The following is a 23,437-nucleotide window of genomic DNA, read 5'->3' on the forward strand; positions in this document are numbered from 1 at the left end:
GCCTCCCTGGGCGGGAGCAGGGCCTGTCATGGCGCTCAGCGGTGGCAGCAGGAGGGTGAGCTCGGGCTGCGGGTCCCGGGGCCGCGGGGTGTCCCTGCTGCTGCTGTCAGTGCTGGGGGTGTGCGGGGCGGCGGCGCAGGACAGCGCCATGGAGGAGGAGATCGTAACAGAGAAGCAGGCGGAGGCCAGTCACCGGAAGGACAGCGCCAACCTGCTCATCTTCATCCTGCTGCTTACCCTCACCATCCTCACCATCTGGCTCTTCAAGCACCGCAGGGCCCGCTTTCTGCATGAGACTGGCCTGGCCATGATCTATGGTGAGTGAGTGGGGAGGGGAGGAGGGGGCTGCCGTGGACATGTGCGGTGACCAAGAGCCTGCAACCCATGGCAGAGCATAGGGGGGGAAGGGGTTACTGGGGAGAGTGTGACTTTAGTGAGTGAGGTCTGGTGTGTGTGTGTGTGTGTGTGTGTGTGTGTGTGTGTGTGTGTGTGTGTGTGTGTGTGTGTGTGTGTGTGTGTGTGTGTGTGTGTGTGTGTGTGTGTGTGTGTGTGTGTGTGTGTGTGTGTGTGTGTGTGTCTTCAGTGAGGTCTGGTCTGGTGTGTCTTCAGTGAGGTGAGGTCTGGTCTGGTGTGTCTTCAGTGAGGTGAGGTCTGGTCTGGTGTGACTTAAGTGAGTGAGGACTGGTGTGAGTGTGACTTTAGTGAGTGAGGACTGGTGTGAGTGTGACTTTAGTGAGTGAGGACTGGTGCGAGTGTGACTTCAGTGAGTGAGGACTGGTGTGTGTGTGTGTGTGTGACATCAGTGAGTGAGGTCTGGTGTGACTTCAGTGAGCAAGGCTTGCTTTGAGTGTGACTTCAGTGAGTGAGGCTGGTTTGCAGGGGGTGGGTGGGTGGGGGGGGGGGTGAAAGGCAAGTGAAACTGAGTGAGACATGACAGTCCTGCATTGTAATCTATAATGCCTTCAGTTTTGAGGATGAATTGGACATTGGGTGTTATTGCAGAGCCCAGAGACATTAGCAGAAGGTTCTGACTGCTCCTGAGATTGAGTGGAAGTGTCTCATAGTGAGTGAGCTATGCATCTCAGTCTGTACAGCCATTTGTCCTGAAAATAAGTGTGGTGTGCTTCATTACCCCCGTTTTGACAGGTCTGCATTTAGGTATGTAAGGTCAGAAGTCTACCATTGGGTGAGATTTGACAGATCTGCATCAAAGTCTGACAGTGTTTTCCAACCTTGTTTTGGTCAAGGAACCCTAAGTGAAATTCAGAGGAACCCTGAACCATCTCTAATAACAACTCTGTGATCCCATTGCATTGTACATTCGTCTGTATTTCATACAATTTTCAAATGACCAGAAAATTGCAGGGAACCCTTTAAGGTTGCCCGGGGAACCCAAAGGTTCCAAGGCACTTTGGTTGAAAAACACTGGTCTATGAGGCCATTGGTTCTGTTGATAAGACTTGAGGGATTTGATATCTGTTTATAGTTAATTACTATTGTTTGTAAAGCACCCAAATATTCTGCGCGTGGTACAAGATGTAATAATTCCATAAACAGAATTATATACAAATAAGGGCACATGTACAAACAGATACAGAAAAGGCTATGAGGGCCTACTCATCAGAGTTTACAATCTAGAGCGAATGAGTGACAATGATGAAACAAAAATGTTCACAAAGCTGCTCATTGTGGGATGGAGTATACCTCTGGTTGGAGTATGGTCCAGCTGCACAGCTGATCCCATTAAGGTTTTGGGGTGACGATGTCAGGGGGTGTTACATTACGTTGAGGTTAGTTCATGACATAAAGAGTGGATGGTTTACAGTTAGACTTGAAAATGTTACATTCATATCTATGACTGAGGACTTTGGTCCTAAATGTGACTGAGATGGATTTACAGCGAGACTTTAACACATCTCTCAAAACGCTCCAGGATAATGTCATCATTGCCTTTAATGTGATCTTCTGGTGAGGTGGGACTTCATAATCCTTGATTCTGTATCTACTAGTCTGTTAGGCCATTGTTTCAGAGTGGAACTGCCTTCCAACGAAAGAGATCTGACTTGCTCGAACTCAACTAATATTTTAAGTCAAGATCTAAGAACCTACAGTAAATGCGTAACATCTGTGTGATTTGGACCATAACATGGCAAGGTCATTTTCATAGCATATTCCGATTTCTGGACTCTGTCTCTGGGTGTTCGTAAGACATTCAAAGCTTTTAGGCCTTGGTTCCAATGTAACTTATGGAATGACCAGAATAAGTCCTGATGATTCAGAACTCCTTTTTGAAGTCTGAAGTCGTAGGAATGAGTGAGTCTGCGTTTCAGCGAGTGTGACTTTCGTTCTGTGCTCCATTGAATCCTATGAGGCCACTGTATATCCTCACTTTTTTTTTTAATGGAAATGCGTGTACAGTGCTTTTTCAACGCTTTTTTTTATTTACAATTGATTTATTGATTCACTTAGGCACTGCAGCATAACAGTCCTTGGTGCCTACCATTGAAAAACTTAAACAGGGTGTCCCTCCAACACCCCCAAAAGGCCTGGATTAATTATTTTTAGTAGACATAACCCTTAATGTAATATCCTAATGATAGAAGTGCTAATAAGTAACAACACCGCAGTACAAAAGTAACCACAGTAAAAAAAAAAAAAGGAATATTATTTTGAAAGGATGGGAATATCGGAGCAGGGCGGCCCTATTTTCAGCTCCGCGGGCCCAACGGGTCCTGAGATACTTACCAGTAAAGTTACTGGGTATAAATCTGCATCTATGGTTAAGAAAATAGCCCCCAAACCGCTGACCAATAGGAAGCCACGACATCACAGACGGCTGCTTCCTATTGGACAGGCAGTTGAATCCTCCTGCGAAACCAGTAAGTATCTCAAGAACGGGGCGAGGTCCCGAGAGCTGAAAATATCCCCGGTCAGGTCTAGGGGACCCCCTGCTTCCCATCCTATAAATAAAAAAAGCGGGGTGGGGGGGGATAATGAGATATCTGCTGTCTGTTTGCTTGGGCAGGCACCACAGCTGCTTTATTTAGCATGTGATCACTACTTTTCCAAGATACTCGGTCACAACATGTGGCCGTTGGTGAGCAGCAGCACTTTTATTTTTAGATCTGATGAAACCTCTTGAAACGGTTCCTGTGTGGGGCTAGTCGCACGTGGAAAAGCATACATCGGCATGTTTAACTTTCCGAATGAGGTCATGTGTTTGTGAAACGGCTTATCACCAAGTAAGTGCCTGTCTGAGAACCTAGTGACACAACTACAGCGCTCTCTGCTAGGTAAGACGAGGCGCTATGCAAGACTTGGTTCAATACTCCCATAGGACAGAACAAGGTTCCAGCCCAATTTATACTATACACCAGCAAGTGGGCAACTCCAGGGCCACCAACAGGTCGGGCTTTAAGGATACCCCTGCTTCAGCACAGGTCAATGACTGAGCCCCTTGTGCTGAAGTAGGGATATCATTAAAACCTGACCCGTTGATGGCCCTTGAGGACTGGAGTTGAGCACCCCTGTTTTAATCCATATATGCCACAGGACTGTAGAGCTGCAAAACATTGTACCTGATTTACCCCAGTTATCCTATTTGGGAGACTTTCCTTATGTGCAGATTTTGTCGCCGTCGAGGCACTGTTGTAGACACTAAATCGGACGTGGCCAACGCCAATCCTCAAGGGTCAACGGGCCAGCTGTTAAGGCTATCCGAGCTTCAGCACAGGTGGCTCAATCATCATGATTGAGCCACCTGTGCTGAAGCAGGGATATCCTGTAAACCTGACCTGTTGGTGGCAGTTGAGGACTGGAGTTGGCCACCCCTGCGCTAAAGCTCCCTGCCCTCTGCTAATTGAACAAACTGGACCGATTTAACTTCAGCCTTAACAATGCAGGCAGCCCTCAGAAACCCTCGCTGCCTTAAGCGCCTGTCTGAGTGATCAATGTCCCAGGAAATGTAACTGCAGTCTGTGATTACGGGGAGGCGAAACTTAGAGCCACCTTTTGCTTTTTTCTGCGTAGCTCTAGAGAAGGGGTCATTTAGTAGTTGCTCTGTTTGACCGGGACGGTTTTCCCAGTGGCTGCACGGACTGGCCCGCTGTTTATACAGCTGGTAAAATATCGCAGGAATAAACAGTGAATTAAAATGTAGCGAGGAAAATCGCAGCCACCATGCTTCTTTTTTTTTTTGGTCTATGCCGATTCTATTCACTAACCATCAAAACACAGGAACTGACAACAGATAATAAATATCTGAATATTTTCTGCCAAAGGCGTCCCGCACAGTCCAGGCCGCATGTATAGGATAAGGCCTCTTTTTTTGTTTTAATCGCTCTGTTGATTGCAGGCATGTTGAGTTGTGTTACCTTGCAACGCTCCCAATAGTATAGTTCTTGAAATAGTAGAGGAACCAAGTGTGAGGAATACAGATTTTTGTGTGGTCACAATAAAAATGGCTCCTCTTACGGTGTTAAAGGGTTTGTGTGGAGCAGAACACATCCCGAACAGCAGGGGTAGCCATCTCCAGTCTTCAAGACCACCCCTCCCCCCCACCCAACAGGTCAGGTTTTGAGGATATCCCTGCTTCAGCACAGGTGAGCCACTGATTGAGCTACCTGTGCTGAAGCAGAGATCCTGAAAACCTGACACACACGCACACCTTAAATGGAATGCCCCCCCCCATCTCACCCTAGTGTCAGAAATTCAATCGCTGCAAAAATGTGTGTTAATGAAATCCCTCATAAGATAAGGGGAGTTATTGCATGTCGGGGCAGGGTCCTAGGATATCTTGGAGATTATTTTGATTGGGGAGCCTTATTTGGAAAGCCTGAAATAGATATATAGATATCTATATCTACGATGGAGATCGAGATATTTGAGAGAGATTATAGAGATACTGTATTTATGATATATATTTCAGTGAGGTTATGCATTGCAGAGATGGTTGGCAAAACAAATGCTTAATTTACAGTGAATGCACCTTTTTAACTGTCATCAGTAATGAAGGGAAGCGAGTTTCCTGTTTACTCTAACATCCTGCCTGGTATTTGGTGAGTGGCACTTTGACATTGTAAAGTGGTATGAAGTCGTGATGAAATGACGATCCTCCAATCAACAAACGTTGTGTTTATCGTCTTGTTCCATAATCCGAGTAAAGTCCGGGCTCAAATGACCACTAATCATTGATGTTTTCCAGAGATAAAGTAATCACATGCATGGGAGCTGGGTGATGTACTTAAAGAGCCAATCCAAGCGGGTGAATTTGGTTGCGGGTGTTTCCCCCCCCCCTCTCTCCATAGGATTGAAGCAGGGTTTTTCTCCAGAGCTGAACCCCATTAATTTGAGCCGCAAGGACCCCCTGCAGCCGGAGATACTTGCCTTCGTATGGAGTGCCGGTAGCTGCTCCAATCAGCCAACAGGGATCGCATAATGGCCGCTTTTCAACGCTCCCGCTCCCTGTTGGCCAATAGGAAGTCGTGACGCCATCCAGTGCAGTTTCCTATTGGGCAGTGTCAGGCGGGAATTGTTAAAAGCAGTGATACCGGCACTCCCTTCGGGGGTTTGTATCTCGGAAAGCAGGGAGTCTCCAGCTGAAATTGATGGGGTTCAGCTCCGGAGGCCCCCTGCTTCAAACTTATGGTAAACAAAACAAAAAAGCCCGAAAATGTGCCCAATTGGATTGCCCCTTTAATGCGCCTTCTTTAGTGTTAATGCAGTAACAGTGCGCTACAGGTCAGCATAGATGAGGTTAATGAAGCATGTGCTCTCTGCCAGAACATGAGCGTGTTCGTTACATTGCATAGTTCTTTTACCTTCCTGTGCTTATCTGTAAATCTGTTCTGTGCTAGCTTGTGCATGGAATGTTGCATGTTCGTATTGTAACCGTGTTATGATCTGTACATTCCATCTTTGGGGAACCTTCTGCAGAGGTCAAGGGGCAGCTGTGCCCCAGAAATACTTGAACAGATGGTAAAAGGCGGCGGCTGTAAATTAAAATGGCCTCCGGTAGCCACTGTCCATTTCCTTGCCTGACACGGGTGTATTATGAATGGTACATGGGGCACAGAGTTCAGTTAAAGCAGCATTGAATGTTTTAACATAGACTGAGTTATAAACAGATTGTATGGCCTATGATATACCCCGATATGTACGCCATGAACCACTTGTCCGAGGTTATAAGTCACAATTGCACCAGCTAGCATACCATAGCTAGCCAGAGACAAGCTACCTACCCAACTGAAAAGTGTGCGCTCATCCCAGTGTTGGAAGATCAAGAATTTCAAATGTCGATGTGGCCTTAATCCTGCTCCCTTCCACTATCAGCACAGGAAACTAGAGGTCGTGTTCTGTCCTCCACCTACTGTACCCTTTATTCCCTGTACGAGTAACTGCAGAGGTATATTCAGGGGTTTTAAATAATACAATGTTTTATGTCTGCATATAATGATGGGAGGCTTCTATTAACACACTTTGTGTTGGGCACTTGTCCACACCGCTGCAGTATCTTTTCACACCGCTGCAGTATCTTTTCACACCGCTGCAGTATCTTTTCACACCGCTGCTGTATTTTTTCACACCGCTGCAGTATCTTTTCACACCGCTGCTGTATTTTTTCACACCGCTGCAGTATCTTTTCACACCGCTGCAGTATCTTTTCACACCGCTGCAGTATCTTTTCACACCGCTGCAGTATCTTTTCAGCTCTTTGTTGAAAATAGTTGTGAGGAACAGTTCCAAACATAAACAAGGCAATAACACATTTTATTTTTTAATTTATAAAATGTTTTACGAGGAAGTCCTCTAGACGCAGGTGGTTAATGTGCCGCTTCAATGCCCTGCTGTGTTTTAGGGCTCATTGTTGGCGTGGTTTTACGATACGGAATTCACGTCCCCAGCGACGTTAACAACGTGACACTGAGCTGCGAGCAGCAAACCAGCCCGGCCACGCTGCTGGTCAACGTGAGCGGCAAGTTTTACGAGTACACCCTGAAAGGCCAAATTAGTCCTCAGGAACTGAACAATGATCAAGATAATGAAATGCTCCGGAAGGTAAGATATACGTTTTATGCCGACATAGGAATCTGGGGATATATCGACGACACATTCTTTCTCTTTGGATATAAAATGGGCAGCAAAAAGGGCCCAAGGCCACAGGGTTGAGGAACTGTCCGATTTGTCCCCTAATGTTAAAGGCACCATCCCATTTTGGCTTTCTCAGGACCACACATTCACAAGACCTTGTTGTTCAGTGACACATTTTGAGGATGGTGTGGGTTTTTTATTTTTTACAGCATTGGGCGCCAGAAGGTCCTCTGTACCCGAGCTGCACTTTTCAGCTCTGGGGAATCCGCCATGTTCCAGAGATGCTTCCCGGTGACGTTACTAGTATGACTTCCTAGTTCTTAAAGCAATTTAATTTGGCCATCCAATAGGAAGCCGCGTCCTTTTTGCCCGCGGGTTACCCGTCTGTTTTGTTGCCCCCTGGAAGCAGGTTTTTAAACCAGGAAGTTTATCGGGATCCCGGAGGCTCCCTGGAGCTGTTAATAGCACGGTTCAGCTCCGGATAAACACCTCACTTCCCAAGCTGTCATTTTTAAATAAAGGAAGGAGAGAGAAAAAAGAGCAAGCGGGATTGCGGCTTCAGGCAACGGGTTTATTTATGTGTATTGACAGAAATTAGATGCCGCGTATATATTCGTTTGTTGAGGTTGTAAAGAGCAAATAGCACTGGCTGTGTCCTGTTCATAAATGTGTATATAGCTAGAAGAAAAGTTAATACGCCAATTGTGGATCCATGGCTGAACAGATCATTATATTCTCATATATGAAAGTAATCCATTAAATGATCAACCTCCCCATCACTATAATAAGAAATGAAAAAATTTAAGCGATTCTGCTTGGTGTCTAGTATTAATAGTATGAGTATATAGTGGTAATGTTAAATATTGTATAGTACACAACCTCTTGACTTAGAGAATGTTTTTAATGTAAATACTGCAAGGAATATTCTTTCTTGGCACGGGTTTTTAGTATATGCTTGGACATTATAATATGTGAAAGCGAAAAAAAAATGTATAATATACAATAGTGCAGTGTTAACAAATAATGTTATACACAAAAATAGTGAAAGGTACAAGCAAAATATTCTTATATTTCAATTACTATCAATACTTATTAATAGTCGGTGCAACTACAATAGTGCAGCAAAATAACGTGAACAGTATAAATGATTACTCATTACCAGGGAATAAACCTTTTAATTAACTCAAAGTTATGTGAAGGAGGCCAGCAATGAATAATCACACTGGGCACATAAAGATAGTTTTATGCCGTGAGTGACGCACACACCAAAAATTTGCTGCACTATTGTAGTTGCACCGACTATTAATAATTATTAATCGTAATTGAAATAATAAGAATATTTTGCGTGTACCTTTCACTATTTTTGTGTATAACATTATTTGTTGACACTGCCCTACTGCATATTATACACTATTGTTTTTTTTCTCTTTTTATATATTCACATTATATGTCCGAGCAAACCCTGAAACCTGCGCCAAGAAGGACTATTCGTTTCATCTATTGATTGAAGGATGTGAACGGTCCGTGAGTTTTACTGGCAGCAGGACTGTTATTCGGACTATCATATTTCCATCCGTATTCTGATCTGCTGGAGTTTAACATTTATTTTAATCCACGCTATTCTATGTATGAGATAATTCCTTTATTTTTTCAATTGGTAGAGCGCTGAAATGTGTGTTGTATGCTGATGGAATATTCTTGACTTTTTTTTAGTACAGGGTTGTGTTTAATATTCGTAAGTTAAAACATATTAGGCCCCTTATTCTGTAACGTGTGATAAGCACAGATGATGTGATATTGCATGAAAGCCCAATGCAAGTCCCCCCCCCCCCTGCGATAGCACGTCACCTGTGCTTATCACACCTTACAGAATAAGGGCCGTAGCATACTCTGTATATCTTTATATAGCGCCGTCCAGGTACATAGAGCGTCACAGCAGTAATATACGTGATTTATAATATAATACATAATGGGAACAAGGGCTTGAGACATCAAGTAACATTAGGAACAAAGTAGTTATATAAAATGTTCTACTACCCATTGGTTTTTCTAATCTTCAGGTTACGTTTGACACAGAAGTTTTCTTCAATATTCTGCTTCCACCGATCATATTTTACGCAGGATACAGCTTAAAAAGGGTAAGTTACACAGCGAGGTTTTGATCTCAGGTTAGTTTGGGCTAGAAAGAGGGGAACACGTATAACCAGTGTCTCCCGCATGCTTTTGGACAGTGATAATATATGATGTGGTTTCAAATTCCAGAGAGATCCTCTCAACTAGTAGGACACAGACTAAGGGCCCATATATAATTACTAAGCGGTGATCTTGGAGTGTGGGTTGTGTCTGCCTGCTCCCAGGATGCTGGTATTTTTGAAGTTAGGGTATGAAGTGTGTTTACCATTCAGGTTCCCCCGTGCCGGTCAGTCTTGTCGCCACCCAAAATGCCCAACCGTCTGCCCTGGCACTGCAGGGTTGTGCCATTTCATCAGCTTGGTGCTGTATTTTTATTGAACGTATTTCAGACCGGGTTGAACTTGTGCTGAATAGATCCTTCGGAAGATACATTGGTGTGAGTCTCGCACACCTTGCTCTTAATAAACGCTCCATGGCTCCGTTTTTGTACAGGTGTTGGGTGCTGTTAATCGGCACCTGCTGATCGTAAAACCTCGAAGATAACGCACTACAGACTTACTAATAAATAAAAATAGTTTTATTAAAGTTAACAAAGGTGGGGTTATAGCACCGAAACGTTGGCTTCAGTACAACTATTTGTATTTTTTAGTAAGGTTTTACGGATAGATCCTTTTGGGTCCCATCCAGGGGACGACCTACACCCATTGATGTTAATGCATGTCACACACTGCGTTCTAGCTGCCGTTGTCATGCAGTCATTGTTTTATCTTCTAGAGACATTTCTTCAGAAATTTGGGCTCAATCCTGGCTTATGCGTTTTTTGGAACAGTGATTTCCTGTTTTGTTATAGGGTAAGTATTCCCATACGTCTTCGCTTTACCATACGGCCACATCATCGCTTCCACAATAGTGTATGTCCACGCACTCCTTTCACATTTGTGCCACGTATTGTGTGAATAGGATGACTTTTAGGAAAGGGGGTGTAATGCCAAAAGTAACCTGCACGTTGAATAAAAAAAACATATATATTAGAAAAGCTGTTTCCATTCCAGTAAGTTTAACTCTTCAATGTAATTGATTTAAACAACAAACACAACGGAAAGGCATTTGGAAATGTCATCACTCATTGAGATGTTCACTTAACACATTTTAAAATGTTAAGCCTAGAGTTCATTAGCTTAGTCCTTTACAACCGGAAGACCCGCACCTAATATTGTGATTATCTATTGTACAGGCATACCCCGGTTTAAGGACACTCACTTTAAGTACACTCGCGAGTAAGGACATATCGTCCAATAGGCAAACGGCAGCTCGCGCATACGCCTGTCAGCACGTCCTGAACAGCAATACCGGCTCCCTACCTGTACCGAAGCTGTGCGCAAGCGGGGAGACTATAGAGCCTGTTACAAATGCGTTATTTACATCAGTTATGCACGTATATGACGATTGCAGTACAGTACATGCATCGATAAGTGGGAAAAAAGGTAGTGCTTCACTTTAAGTACATTTTCGCATTACATATATGCTCCAGTCCCATTGCGTGCGTTAATGCGGGATATGTCTGTAGTGGTTTTTGAACCATAGACTCACCAGATTTGAGCAACATGAGAATGCACTTGGATTCGATACAGAAAAAGTATTGCTTGGCTGTCCCGAATACATGACTTTCTGTGTTTACTCAAGTACAGGGTTTCAAACCACTGGTCTATGGTAATCCAGAATCCTTTTGTGTTCTATGGTATTTCTAGTTGAATCCTTTTGGGTCTTCATCGGAACCATGGGGATAACCTATAAATGGTACTGGTCAGCAGATGTTGGCTTTGCAGTGGGACCGCTGTCCTCATTTCCGCTACAGAACCTTCCAACTATGTTTAGAGGTTACAAATAAGACTCCCAGAATCGTGGCCCATCCACAGTCCTTTTTAATGTGGTGCTGAATGCTTTATTTTGGGAACAGAGTGGCCCATTCAGCATTGGCGAAGAAGCCCAAATGGTAGGGAAATGGAGTGGCACCTTGTCCGTGTGCAAAACGTGCTGGGATAAGTTGGCAGAAGGAGTTGGTCATGTTTTATCTGCGCAGAACAGGTTAGTATGGCTGCACACAGCATACTCCTAGCCCCCACATTGAAAATACCTTGCTATATATCTACAAGGAGAGGACGGAAAAGACCAAGTGTATGGAGACTCAAAGCCCAGCATGTTGTGGGTGAAACTCAATATGCCTGTTGGCCATACTTGTTCATCATATGCCGTCTTGTCTTGCCTCTCAGCGCTCTCCTATATGCCTGTGTGACACTGATGAAGTTGATGGGTGCACTTGGAGGAGATTTCTTCTTTACCGACTGCCTCTTTTTTGGGGCCATCTTGTCTGCAACTGATCCGGGTACGTCTTAACTTGCTGTCCCTACACTTGTTGGTATAGTAGATGGACAACTAACAAGAGTTAATTCTCTTAAATCAGTGTACTGGTTTATAGTAACCTTTTCTGACATGAGTTCATAAGTGAATAATCCTTTTTCCTGCCGGGAGATGGACCTTCTCTCGTGTTCCAGAGTTTGCAGCTGGTTCTAGCTTCTGTATAAGGGAGAGGGGGGCAGTGGGGGGAATGACATTTTGTTTGCGACTAAAGTTCTGAAACAGTAGTGATTGTTAATAGTACTAATTTTGTGGGGGGAGGAGGGGTGTTAGCTGTCAATGGCTTAGTGATGCTTGGTTTTGACTGTTGTTTTTTTGGGGTCTCTAATGTAGAGTATACTTGAAAACTGCCTGACAGGAGAGTACATAAAATATGTCACTTACATTTGTAAATGGCAACTGTTTTATATTGCAATAAGCATTTAAAAATAACTGCAAATGATTAAATTCAATGTTTCATCATCTTGCAATGAGCCCAACTTTGTAAAGCTTTGAACTATTTATATTTGCTGTGACTTTGCTTCTTCTCAAATTATGCACTTCTTTTTACCAGCCTCAGTATGTCTCTAACTCTATTCATATATCTCCATCTCTCCTTCCTTCACCACTTCTCTGTTCACATAAACTCCTTTCTTACCTGCGTCCTCTGACACCACACAGCTATATCCCTGCACTAAAAAACACCCCTACAAATCATCCTTACACATCCTCTTTCTATCCATGCTTCTCCTTGCTTCTGGGGATATCTCTCCCAATCCTCGTCCCTGCCTTATTCCTACATGCGCTCGTCCTCGCCTGCCAATTGCAACCTCTACTCCTTCTGGTGGCAACCCCTGCAACCTCATTCCCATCCCCTGCCACCCTCCCTCCTCTCTCCCTTTCTCCTGTGCCCTTTGGAATGCTCGCTCCCTTTCTAACAAGTGCCTCTCTGTACATGACTTTTTTCTCTCTCACTCTATGCTCCTATTTGCTATAACTGAGACCTGGCTCACTCAGTCTGACTCTGCTCTGGAAGCTGCCCTCTCTTATGGTGGCCTTTCCTTCTCCCACACTCCGCGCCCTGATGGCAGGGGTGGAGGCGTGTGGCTCCTGCTCTCATCTCTCTGCCGTTACCGAACCCTTCCTATTCCCCCCTCTCTTGCTTTTCCCTCCTTTGAGCCTCACACTGTCCAGATCTTCTCTCCTCTCCCTGTCCATGTGGCTGTCATGTATCGCCCACCTACCTCTTCTCAGCCCCCTTCTGCCTTTCTCTCTCTCACTTTGAATCCTGGCTCTCTTTCTTTCTCTCCTCAGACTCCCCTGTTCTTCTCCTTGGGGTCTTCAATTGCCACATTGATGACCCCTCTCTCCCTTGGGCTTCCCGATTTCTCTCTCTAACCTCTTCTTTTTGCCTTCAACAGTGGACTGCAGCCAGCACCCACAAGGATGGCACAACTTAGACCTGGTTTTCACTAAAAACTTCTCTCTCTCCGATTTCTCCATTTCCCCTTTTCCTCTCTCTAACCATCACCTCATCTCATTCTCTCTATCTCGCTTCTCCCCTTCTCCACCTCCATCTACCCCCCGGTTCTTCAGAAAGCTGCGCTCTATTCACTTACCTGACTTTGAGTCCACTTTAAGCTCCTCCCTCTCCTCTCTCAGCTCTGCTACAGACCCTGACAACCTGGTCAGGAACTAAAACTCAGCCTTGTCCTCCTCTCTTGATCTACATGCCCCGCTTTCTCTCTGCCGCCCTCGCCCTTCTAACCCTGGCTAAATTCCCACACGCGCATGCTGCGTTCCTCCACTCGTTCCTCTGAACGCCTCTGGAGGAAATCTCATACTCTCGCAGACTTCCTTCACTACAAATTTATGCTATCCTGTTTCAACTCTGCCCTCTCGCAAGCTAAACAAGCCTACTTTTCTTCACTAATCAACATGCACAAGTCTAACCCACGCCGACTGTTCTCTGTCTTTGATACTCCACTCAAACCACCCTCAGCTGCCTCTCCTTCCTCCATCTCCGCTCAGGACTTTGCTGACTATTTTAAGGAAAAGGTGGAATCCATACGTCAGAACATCCCCTCTGTTTCTTCCTCCCATCCTACACTTCTTCCTAACTCTCCTCCTGCCTTCCTTGACTCTTTTTCCCCTGTCTCAGAGGAGGATGTGTCGCTGTTGATCGCCTCTTCTCCCTCTACCACTTGCCCTCTTGACCCCATTCCCTCCCATCTCCTAAAACCTCTTGGTCCTACTATAATCCCTACGCTCACACACATTTTTAACTCCTCCCTCTGCTCTGGAACCTTTCCATTCTCCTTCAAACATGCAACAGTTATACCATTACTCAAAAACAGCAAGCTTGACCCTACCTGTCTTTCTAACTATCGACCTGTCTCCCTCCTGCCTTTTGCCTCTAAACTCCTTGAACGTCTTGTATTCTCTCGCTTGTTCCATTTTCTCAACACCTATTCTCTCCTAGACCCTCTACAATCTGGCTTCCGCACTGCTCACTCCACAGAAACAGCCCTCACTAAAATAACTGATGACCTCCATGCTGCCAAAGACAGAGGTCATTACACTCTGCTCATATTACTCGACCTCTCTGCAGCATTTGACACCGTGGACCACCCTCTTCTCCTTCACATTCTCCATACTCTTGGTATTCGGAACAAAGCTCTATCCTAGATCTCATCCTACCTCTCCCATCGTACTTTCAGTGTCTTCTGCTAACACCTCCTCCTCCTCTATTGATCTCTCTGTGGAGGTAACCCAGGGCTCTGTCCTGGGACCTCTTCTCTTTTCTCTGTACACACTCTCTCTATGTGACATAATAACATCTTTTGGGTTTAAATATCACCTCTATGCTGACGACACACAGATGTACTGTTCAACACCTGACATTACACCTGCTGTACAAACCAAAGTTTCTGAATGTCTCTGCTATATCATCCTGGATGACCCTCCGCCGCCTTAAACTCAACATGGCTAAAACAGAGCTCCTCATACTGCCTCCAAAACCTGGCCCTACTACCTCCTTCCACATTACTGTTGGAACTATGATCATTCACCCAGTAGCCCAAGCACGCTGCCTAGGGGTCATACTCGACTCCTCTCTCACATTCGCCCCTCCCATTCAAAACATATCTAAAACCTGTCGCTTTTTCCTCCACAATATAACAAAGATACGCCCTTTCCTCTGTTACTCGACTGCTAAAACTCTGACTCAGGCCCTCATTCTCTCCCGTCTTGATTACTGTAACCTCCTGCTGTCCAGCCTTCCTGCCTCTCACCTGTTTCCCCTACAATCTATCCTAAACGCTGCTGCCAGAATCACTCTACTCTTTCCTAAATCTGTCTCAGCATCTCCCCTCATGAAATCCCTCTCCTGGCTTCCGATCAAATCCCGCATCTCACACTCCATTCTTCTCCTCACTTTTAAAGCTTTACACTCTTCTGCCCCTCCTTACATCTCAGCCCTAATTTCTCGTTATGCACCATCCAGACTCTTGCTTTCTTCTCAAAGATGTCTTCTTTCTACCCCCTTTGTATCTAAAGCCCTCTTCCGCCTCAAACCTTTCTCACTGACTGCCCCACACCTCTGGAATGCCCTTCCCCTCAGTACCCGACTAGCACCCTCTCTATCCACCTTTAAGACCCACCTTAAAATACACTTGCTTAAAGAAGCATATGAATAGCACTGTGGATATTCTGAACACATGATACATAAAGCTTGGCCCCCTGCAGACGCACTTACCAGAAATCCCTCCTATTGTCTCTGTACGTTGTCCCTACCTACCAATTAGACTGTAAGCTCCTCGGGGCAGGGACTCACTCCTCTTCCTTAATGTTACTTTTATGTCTGAAGCACTTATTCCCATGACCTGTTATTTATATTATCTGTTATTTATTTGATTACCACATGTATTACTACTGTGAAGCGCTATGTACATTAATGGCGCTATATAAATAAAGACATACAATACAATACAACTACACTGCCCTTGAGTTAGGCCCTGTTATGACTAATGGAGAAGGAGCATCAGTGAAGACACTGACTGACTGGTATCGACGACACTGAGTTTGACAAGGGGAGCCTGGTTCAATTCCCGATGTCGGCTCCTTGTGACCTTGGGCAGGTAACTTTACCTCCCTGTGCCTCAAGCACCAAAAACATAGATTGTAAGCGCTACAGAACTTTCGGGGGACTCTACGGGACTAACAATTCGTATGTGCTGCATTCTGTGCACTATACCAGGGGTGCGCACACTGGGGGGCGTGAGAGTCTCCAGGGGGGCGCAGCGGTTACAGAGGTCCCATGCTCATTCCTGAGGCATTTAAATGAAATCCCGGGGGACCGTGCAAGGGCTCTGCAACTCGCTTACCGTGGCTTCCAGCGGGTGACGTCACGTTACCATGGCAATGTGACGTCATTTGACGCCGGAGCTAAGGTAAGTGGGGGCGCGAGCAAGGGGGGACACCATGCAGGTGGAAAAGTTTGCACACCCCTGCGTTCTGCTGTAATTGTCGTGCGCTTTGAGTCCCATTGGGAAAAAAGTGCTATACTGTATGAAATAAAGTTATTAATGCATGGTGAAAACATTGCTGTGTTATCATGGGTCTCAGCACAGGCCGCCTGCGAGCTTTACATAGATTTATTGTGTATTTAAGCACTTTGGACTCCAAGCAAATGTGCAAGAATTTGGTGTCATATTTCCCAGGTGCATAAATTCCTTAACATTAAGCTAGAATGTGGGACTGCTTTGTAGGTATGTTATCACTGCCTCAAAATCCTTGGTGTTCTCAAGATAAGGCTGGATATACGTGGCCCCACATATAGCCAGGTTCGGTTACTTTACGGGTGCTATGAGATTACTTTGGCACCTCCTACTGGCCGTTAATATGAGTACAGAAGACAGCTAGGGCACATGTACTGTATAAATCTTTTATGTTCAGAATGGCTGTGGAGCTTGAGGTTGGCAGTACCGGAAAACCTGCAGAAATGATTCAGCAATTCAGCTGGGCTTGCAGGGTTAGCTGGAATCTGCACTTCATGCAAAGTGACTAACGTACTGACTTTTGGTTTCCACCATGTCCTGTTGTTCAATGTTCTGAGAATCGTCCTTTTAATTTAGACGTCCGACTCATGTTTTATCTGATAGGGAGTTATGTTAGATGGGTATGCTGCTCTTAGCTCACTGAAATGTCAGGAACCGAAGAAAACTATTTCTGTACATAATATGTAATGCTGTTTTTTTGTGTGTCGATAATTTAAAAAAAAAAAAAAAAAAATCAGCTCCATAGCAGAGTTAAAATAAATAAATACGTTTGTTGCATGCCTGCCTTGAAATATTATTTATATACGGATTATAAAGCCAAGTGTATTCTTAAAAAAGCAATCCTGCTGCTTTAAACATTTTTTCTTTTTAATATATATATATTTTTTTACACGGGTTTGAAGCAGGGGGTCTCTGGAACTGGACCCCATTAATTTCAGCTCTGGGGTCCCCCTGCTTCTGGAGATACCTGCTTTGGGGGGTGCCGTTAGCTGCTTCAGCAAAGCTAGCTGGGGTTTAAAGATTTAAAGATACCGCGTCACGTCAGCCAATAGGAAGCTGTTTGACGTCATGACCTCCTGTTGGGCATGGGAGCTTTGAAACTTTGCCATAATGGGAAGCCTGGTAGCCGCGTGGCTACCGGCACCCCCTACAGAAGTATCTGCGGAAGCAGGTGGTCGCCAAAGCAGAAATTAACGGGGTTTAGCTCCGGAGATCCCATGCTTTAATTTTGTTTTTAAAAAATAACTAAAATGTGCGGATCGCCGCTTTCATGGGCTAAATCTTTCATCTTTTGCTCTCTGCTTTCATCCTTTCAGTGACTATCCTTGCCATATTTCATGAGCTGCAAGTGGATGTTGAACTCTACGCCCTTCTTTTCGGAGAAAGTGTCCTGAATGATGCAGTTGCCATCGTGTTGTCTTCGTAAGTGGTTTTCTTCATCCTAATGCATGAACGCATTTCCAAAGTCGCCCAGTAGAACAGAATCTCACATTTTCCCCTTGAAACCTTTCCATTAACCCAATGCAAAAGTTATACGGCGATATCTCACACAAGCTTGCAAACCACCCAGGAGCCCTGGGAATAATGTTCTCTTTGGCATGTTGCACGCTATGGCAGTGTCATGGGCCTATTCAGCAAAAATACATATGTACATCTACATATCAGCTTCTTTAGGAGTCATCGAAGTGCGACGAAGGCTATGGCGCCCGAACGGGGGGTTAACTGGCATTCAAGTATCCATCGTGCTTTGATGGATCTTGGGCTTTAGGGGTGGCCACTGCAATGTCCTTTACAACACATTGGGTTACACCATTTGTTTTGCCAGTGAGACGTATTGTCATGGAACTTGTAGGATGAGGAAACGGGAAACGCGTTGACCGCATGTTCATCTAAGTTTGTGTCTTCTCCGTCCAGATCGATTCTAGCATACCAGCCGGCAGGAGACAACAGCCACACATTTGACATCGCTGCAATGTTTAAGTCCATTGGAGTTTTCCTGGGTATATTCAGTGGATCCTTTGCAATGGGAGCAGCCACTGGAGCAGTCACCGCATTAATATCCTTGTAAAGAGACCACCGTCCCGACAACGTAGAATTTGACGGCAGCTGAGAACCACATGGCCCACCTTGCCTGCCCATTCTCCCATCTGCCTCGTACCCTATTCGATCCGTGGCTTTCTTTCGTAGTTACGATAGCCTTATGGCTATCCCCACGCATGTGTGACTTCCCTTACTGGATGAGCCCCTACCACCAGTGTTGGGAAGCTATTCCATGAATCTACCGCCCTTTCTATGAAGAAGTACCACCTCACATTTACCCTTGGTCAGCCAGCCACACTCCCAATTCAGGGCATGACCACTTGTTCTAGCACTTAAATTGCTCGGAAATAGGCTTCCTTCCTGTACTTTTGTTGAAATACTTTATGTATTTGAAAGTTTCAATCATATTCCCCTCTCTCCCTTCTTTCCACCAAACTGCACATGTTGCGGTAATTTAGTCTTTAGTCCTTTAGCACATTAACATTTTTGTGTACACCGCTAATTGCTCTTCACTTGTTCATCATACATAGCGTTGGGCTACCTGGCTTAGACTCAGAATGGGAGACCCACAAGTAGCCTACAGTCTTCTGCTGACATTCAAAATATATAAGCCATTGGAATAGTTCAGGGGTGGCAAACTCCAGTCCTCCACCTGACCTATTGGTGACCCTTTTCAGGATGTTCCTGCTTCAGCACAGGTGGCTCAATCAGTGACTCAGTCTGACCTGTTATGTTGGTGGCCCTTGTATAGTTTACAAGTCTGTTCCTACGTTAATAAGTTGAATTTATTTATTTATTTATTTATTTATTTATTTATAAAATATTTTACCAGGAAGTAATACATTGAGAGTTACCTCTCGTTTTCAAGTATGTCCTGGGCACAGAGTAAAACAAATAATACATGGTTACAAATACAGTTACATAAATGAACAAGGTATACATTTATATACAAGACATTGCATGCACAGTTAAAGAAAATATATATTATGAGCTTATGAAACAGTTACAGACCAGATTAAAGTGTGAGACAGCCTTAGATTTGAAAGAACTTAAGCTGGTGGTGGATATGAGAGTCTCTGGTAGGTTGTTCCAGTTTTGGGGTGCACGGAAGGAGAAGGAGGAACGTCCGGATACTTTGTTGAGTCTTGGGACCATGAATAGTCTTTTGGAGTCTGATCTCAGGTGATAGGTACTGCATGTGGTAGGGGTGAGGAGCTTGTTCAGGTAGCTGGGTAGCTTGCCCAGAAAGTATTTGAGGGTGAGACAGGAAAGGTGAACTTTGCGCCTAGACTCTAGTGATGACCAATCTAGTTCTTTGAGCATTCCATATGTATTGGAATGGTAGGAAAGCATATATATGTATTGGAATTCATATTCATCCTACGCGTTTCGGTTCCAGCTGGGACTCAAAAGCGTAGGATGAATATGTAATCCAATAGAGAAATCTTTTTTTCTTCAACTTTGAGTGCCCGCTGCTTTCCTACCATTGAATTTATTAATCACATTGGGGTGTACTACATCAGGGGTGCGCAAACTGGGGGGCGATTTTTCTGGGGGGGCGCGGGTAGTTGCAGAGGCCCTACGCTGTTTCCCAAGGCATTTAAGTTAAATGCCAGGGGGATCGCGTAAGGCCTCTAACTTACACCGAGCCTCTGAATCCCTGTAAGTGACGCGTCGCCATTGCAACACGGCATCAAATGCCGCCGCAGGGTCATGTGACGTCAAAGACCCAGCGGCGTCATTTCATGTCGCGTTGCCATGGCGACGTGACGTCACAAGACCCCAGCAAAAGCGTTAAGGGGGGCACAGCTCAAATAGTTTGAGCACCCCTGTACTACAGGATCAGACAGACCCCAGACTGCATGTGGGACACCACTACTAAATGTTCCCGTACCATTTTTTTTCAATTCCTGTTTTAGTATTAATACAGCTGCTAAGCCGCTCTCACGTAGGGGCACCTTTATTACGTGCCGGTATGGGCGGTCGCACCCGTTACGGTGTTAACGCCCTTTGACTTCAGCGGGTGCGGGGAACCCCTATACTGGCACTTGATAAATATGCCCATTGGTGACATTAGTAGATCTCATTATCTGAGAAGATTAAGATGACAACAAGAGCCTGATGGTGTGTTTATATACAGGCATGAAATACGCGAGGCCCCTTGCAGAATTTGAGTGCAGTGATCTGTAGGATCAGATTATGCATATCCCAGCATTGCTCTCTTCTCACATATGACTCTCCTCCCTCCAATAACTGCTGGAACTATATTCATACAGGATACATCTCTTTTTAATGTCTGTCTGTGTGGGTCTGTCTGACTGCATTGTCACATTTATATTCCTAATAAGAACCTTAACACACATTCACGTCACTAAGTTCACCAAACTTCGTGAGTTCCATCTGCTGGAGACTGGCCTGTTTTTCTTGATGTCCTGGAGTACGTTTCTTCTTGCTGAAGCTTGCGGTTTTACAGGTCAGTTGGGGTTGATGCCTTGGTCAGTACTATGCAGATTTAGTTATCCCCTGTTGGTGGGATGTGGGCTGCAGGACTCTAGTACAGCAAGGGTGACGAAACTTGATGTATTGATTGACCCCTTCTCCCCCCCCCCCCATGTTCACAAGATACCAATAAGGGTACCAGCGTTTTTTGCTGGGTTTTAACTCCCACTTCAGATGGACCATTTGTGTTACCCCTGAAGGTGACTGGAACATTGTACCTTTTACCTGTAAGTATCTCCGGGACCAGGGAGTCCCCAGTGCTGAAAATAACTCTGCTCCGCTCTGGTGACCCCCAGGTACCCATCATGTAAAAATAAATGAAAACGGGGGTACAAAATATGTCCTATAAACAAAACAGTAAGGGAAAAAAAGGAAAGTGTGTTTATTGCCAGGTACATTTTTGAAGCACGAAGGAGAAGGTTTTTTTTGTATTATTTTTCTAGCTTTATCCAGTGATTTATACAAAGGGTAAAAGGAGATAATGAGACGAAACAAAACAAGTGGGTTAAAGCTGTCCTTTTGTTTTGCAGGCGTTGTTGCCGTCTTGTTTTGCGGTATCACACAAGCTCATTATACCTATAACAACCTGTCTCCGGAGTCCCAACTACGGACAAAGCAGGTACGTACCTCAGTCCTGAGTCCGTCCCCCACCCGTGCCGCCCCTTCCCCCCCACCCCCCCGATGTCCATGCCCAACGTCCCGTGTATAAGATACACAGTAGTAGGAAAGGCACATAACCCCTCAGTCTTCCGTTGATTTGCTTTGATTAAGGGACTTTTTTTTTTCCCTACTCATTTGCGTATGTGTCGTCATATATAGATATCGTTACAGCGCCCTCCATGTGCATAGCGCGTCACAGCAGTGATACATGTGACATAATAATATAACACATAATGGGAATAAGCACTTCAGGCATAAAAGTAACATTAGGAAAAGGAGTCTCTGCCCCGAAGAGCTTACAATCTGTTTGTGTACATTTCATTTGTTACCATATTGTGAGACTAATTGTATTATTCTTATAATGCCCAAATATTAAATAAAAATAAAAAATGTCTGTGAAAATATCGGAATAGAAGCCCCTGCGTAGCGCCTCCTGGACAGCTAGTTGCTGCTGCAATGGTACAATTCAGCTTTTAGGGATCGGTATGCTAAGTACAGATAACAGGAGGGAGATGTTGGGTGTTGCACCCACTCATTGTTTTCTTTTGTGTGTTCCCTTAGTTGTTTGAGCTCTTGAACTTCTTGGCAGAAAACTTCATCTTTTCCTACATGGGTCTGGCATTATTCACCTTCAAGAATCACATCTTTAACCCCTGGTTTGTAGTGGGGGCTTTTGTATCCTTTTTCCTGAACGTGACCGTAAGTGGGCAAAAGCAACTGTTTTTCCTCTTTACCCATTGTGCTGCATATATTAGGGTTTCTTAACTACAGGAATTACAGACCTCTAAGGCCTTGACCCCGCTGCCTACTACAGCGTCCGCCAAAGCGAGAGCCCTCCCCTCAATGGCGCCGGGCCCGCTGCGAGGGGGGGCCGCAGCGCTGGGGCGAGAGTTGCTCCTGGTCTCAATAGAATTGAGAGCAGGACTCGCGACGAGCGATATGGCACGCCCCCTGGCGGTTCAGCCAATGAGGGCGAACCTGCCGGGTGATTTCATGGCCGCGCCCCGTCTCTCTTCCTGCAGTGAGCTGCAGACCAGGGAATCAGCTGCACGCGCTGCCAATCTCGCGGGCGCGCGTTGCAGCTGAGTTACCGGGGCCTTATCCTTAGCCTGACATCAATAGTGGGGAAGCTACTTGAAGGTTTAGTACGGGATAATATTCAGGAATAACTAATGGGAAACAAAATCATTAGTAATAGTCAGCATGGATTTATTAAGGCTAGATCATGCCAAACTAACCTTTATTAGTTTCTTTGAGGAGGTTAGTAGGAATTTAGACCAGGGTAATGCAGTTGATTCCAGCTTTTAATACGGTTCCACACAAGAGGTTAGTGTAAAAAATAAACGAAATTGGATAGACAACTGGTGTCATAAATGGAACTTTTTCAGATTGGGCTAAAGTTTTGAGTGGAGTACTGTTACGCCGGTGCTGCCCGCAGACCAGACCCGTCCCCTGAGCTGAAGGGGGAAGTGGTAATACACGCACCCGCAGCAAAGGGAGCGTGTCCGGAGTGTGGTATGAAGCGTTGCCAGGCCAGGTGTAATAAGGTAGACAATACTTGCCGGTACCGGTTGTAGAGATAGAGTGATGAATGCCTTGCTGAGGTCAGGGAGTGGAGATAGGTCGTAGTTCAAGCCGTGTTCAAGGGGTTACCAGAGTGAGCGTTGTCCAAGGAGTGCCGAGATCGAGAGCAAGAGGGGGTAGTCGTACGAGCCGCGTCAGAACCTGTGAAAACACTGAGAGAATCCAGAAGTACTTCCATACAGAGACTATGTCGAGCAAAGACTGAGAGCAGAGAGGAGCTAGATAAAGCAGGAAGGTCCAATTAGGAACGGAGGCGGGACAGGAAGAGCTACAGGGAGACACTGCAGATTGATGCAGGCATAACAGGCCAGGTGAGTCTTGTTGGTAACCTGAGTATGCCCGTGCGGGGGCGGAGCCTGAGGTCCGGGGGACGGGAAGAAGAGTGTGCAGACTGAGCGTGCTCCGTAACTCGTGTACGCGCGTGAACCGAGCCAGTGGATGGTGCAGGTGTGCGTGCAGGAGGGCGTGGGCGGCGCTGT

General features: G+C 45.3%; 1 protein-coding gene across 1 annotated transcript in view; it reads left to right on the forward strand.

The window, feature by feature from the left end:
• The window catches only part of SLC9A6 (solute carrier family 9 member A6), a 39,808-nt gene continuing 16,371 nt past the window's right edge, over positions 1-23,437 (forward strand). Inside the window, exons 1-10 of the mRNA XM_075573216.1 lie at positions 1-317; positions 6,857-7,056; positions 9,150-9,227; positions 9,997-10,073; positions 11,493-11,605; positions 17,492-17,597; positions 18,090-18,231; positions 20,583-20,688; positions 21,245-21,333; positions 21,936-22,049. Coding sequence (XP_075429331.1) covers positions 29-317; positions 6,857-7,056; positions 9,150-9,227; positions 9,997-10,073; positions 11,493-11,605; positions 17,492-17,597; positions 18,090-18,231; positions 20,583-20,688; positions 21,245-21,333; positions 21,936-22,049 — 1,314 coding nt within the window. The 5' untranslated portion in view covers positions 1-28. The remainder of the gene's footprint in view (positions 318-6,856; positions 7,057-9,149; positions 9,228-9,996; positions 10,074-11,492; positions 11,606-17,491; positions 17,598-18,089; positions 18,232-20,582; positions 20,689-21,244; positions 21,334-21,935; positions 22,050-23,437) is intronic.

This window comes from Ascaphus truei, chromosome 16 (assembly GCF_040206685.1).
Source record: "Ascaphus truei isolate aAscTru1 chromosome 16, aAscTru1.hap1, whole genome shotgun sequence".
NCBI lineage: Eukaryota > Metazoa > Chordata > Amphibia > Anura > Ascaphidae > Ascaphus > Ascaphus truei.